The sequence below is a fragment of the Otolemur garnettii genome, unplaced genomic scaffold, assembly GCF_000181295.1.
Source record: "Otolemur garnettii isolate 467f Iridium unplaced genomic scaffold, OtoGar3 scaffold00259, whole genome shotgun sequence".
Lineage (NCBI taxonomy): Eukaryota > Metazoa > Chordata > Mammalia > Primates > Galagidae > Otolemur > Otolemur garnettii.
The window spans coordinates 194,199-196,422 of NW_003852654.1; the positions used below are offsets into that span (position 1 = coordinate 194,199).

The window sequence follows — 2,224 nt, forward strand, 5'->3', positions numbered from 1 at the left end:
GCTATGTTAACCAGTTTAATGAAAACATTTCAAATTATATATAAAACCAGCACATTGTACCCCATAGTTGCATTAATGTACAAAGCTGTGAATTTTTGTAAAAATTTTTTTAAAAAGACACTGATCCAACACCAACCTCAAAAGGTCACCATGGGAAAGCAAGGAGATGCCATTTACAGAGCCCCAGAAGCAAGCCCTTGCCGAGGCCACACCTACAGACTACGGGTCCCTGGGGCGGGTGGCGCTCACGCTTAGTTCTCAGGCCACTAGCTAAGGCGGGGTGGGGTGGGGTGGGTGGGGTGGATGGGGGGGGGAGGCTTTAAGCGCAAGCGCAGTCGCACCACCCGCAGTGGCCAACCCCCCCACCCCGACTGGGGTTACGCTAATGGCCCGCTCACGCCTCCGGCCCCGCCCCGGTCTGGCCTTGCCCCTTCCCGTCCTGCGGCGCTGCACGCACCAGTTCAGTGCGCGAGTGGGCGGTTCCTAGCGGTGCGGCCTGACGCGACCCGAGCGGCGGGAGTGTGCGGTTGTTTCTTCGGTGGTGGCCCGGGTGGTACGCCGTTGGTATAGAGTAACATGGCGGATGCGGAAGGTAGGGGCTGCAGGCGGTGGGGCAGCGTTCCTCAGGCCGGGGACTGCTCCGAGATCTCGAGGAGATGAGGGTAGGGCGGTGGCACCGTGGCCCGCGCTGACCTCCGAATCCCGTTGAGAAGTCGGTGGTTTAGCTGCCTGGCCTTAAACTGCCCTTGTTTATCGGCACAGGGTGCACGGGAGAGTACAGGAGAGGGAGAGACCCTTGCAGTGACTTGGTTCCGTGGTGCCCGGACCTCTCTCCACGAAAGTCCCCCTATAGGGCCCGGTCGCTGTTGAAAGACGTCTGCAGTGCCAGCTTCTGGTGGTCGCCGACCTGGCAGCATCTGTGCTGCCGCCAGCTTGGATGCCGCCGTTCACTCCAAGCGACAAGGGGAGGAAGAGTGTGTGAACGGGCGGGAAAGAGAAGGGGCTCAAGGGCCCCAGAGTGGGGATAGCTGTGAGTTGCAATAAAGTTCTAGAGACAAAAGCCTGGGAGGACAGTCGAGTGGTCGCTTATGGAACTTTCCAGCCTCTGGGCCAGTGCTTCTGTGGGTCGCTTAAGCTCTGCGACAGCCACGTGGTGAACCGGAAGGGAAGCCAACACGTGCAGCAGCTCGCCCTCAGCTCAGCCTCTCTCCCGCGTGTTAGGCCTCCCACACTTTGATTTTTCCGGCACAGTCTTAAGTTGTTTAAAGATGGGGATTCATTCAGAGAAATGTTTTTTAGGCGATTTTAAACATCCTGGAGTTAACTTACATAGACTAGAAGGTATAGTGTGTGACACACAGGCTGGATGGCATAGCCAGCTACTCCTGGGCTCCAAACCTGGATAGCTCGTGACTGTGCTGAATATTGTGTAGACAATTGCAACACAGCGGCAAGTATTTGTGTACCTGAACATAGAAAGGAAAAGTAAAAATACGCTGGAAAGGGTTTAAAAAGTACACCTGTATATGGAACGTACATAAATGGAGCTTGCTGGGCTGGAAGTTGCTCTGGGTGGTTCAGTGAGTGAATGTGAAGGCCTATCTCTAGGACATTACTGTATATTTTGTAAACACTGAACACTTAAGCTACACTAACGTTTTTCTTGCTTCACTAATACATTAACCTTAGCTTACTGTAGCTTTTATAAGCTTTTTTAAAATGTTAACTTTTTGACTAGCTTATAGTAACACTTAAAATACAAACACATTGTACAGCTGTACAGAATAGCATTTTATAAACTTTTCTGCCTAAATTTTTTCTTTTACTTAAACACACTAGCCTAGGCCACTGTTTTTTCAACCTTAGTTAAACTTCTGCAGCATACTTAAATTATGTTGATACCAAAAAATGAGTGAGAGAAAGACTGTGCTTTCAACTTCTTTTGGAAATAATTTAATAATTTTTTTTTTTTATGAGACAGTCTCATTTTGTCACCCTTGGTGGAGTGCTGTAGCATCACAGCTCACAGCAACCTCCAACTCCTGGGCTTAGGCGATTCTCTTGCCTCGGCCTCCGAAGTAGCTGGGACTACAGGTGCCTGCCACAACACCTGTCTATCAAACCCACCACTCTCAGTGTATGGGGCCAGCACCCCACTCACTGAGCCACAGGCACCACCCTAGCCAGGCTGGGTTTGAACCCTGGGTATACAGGCTGGCTCCCT

At 51.3% G+C, this 2,224-nt stretch overlaps 1 protein-coding gene across 1 annotated transcript in view; it reads left to right on the plus strand.

Moving 5' to 3' along the window:
- Positions 1-377: 377 nt before the first annotated feature.
- Positions 378-2,224, plus strand: part of DKC1 (dyskerin pseudouridine synthase 1) — a 19,622-nt gene continuing 17,775 nt past the window's right edge. Inside the window, exon 1 of the mRNA XM_012813300.2 lies at positions 378-592. Coding sequence (XP_012668754.1) covers positions 577-592 — 16 coding nt within the window. The 5' untranslated portion in view covers positions 378-576. The remainder of the gene's footprint in view (positions 593-2,224) is intronic.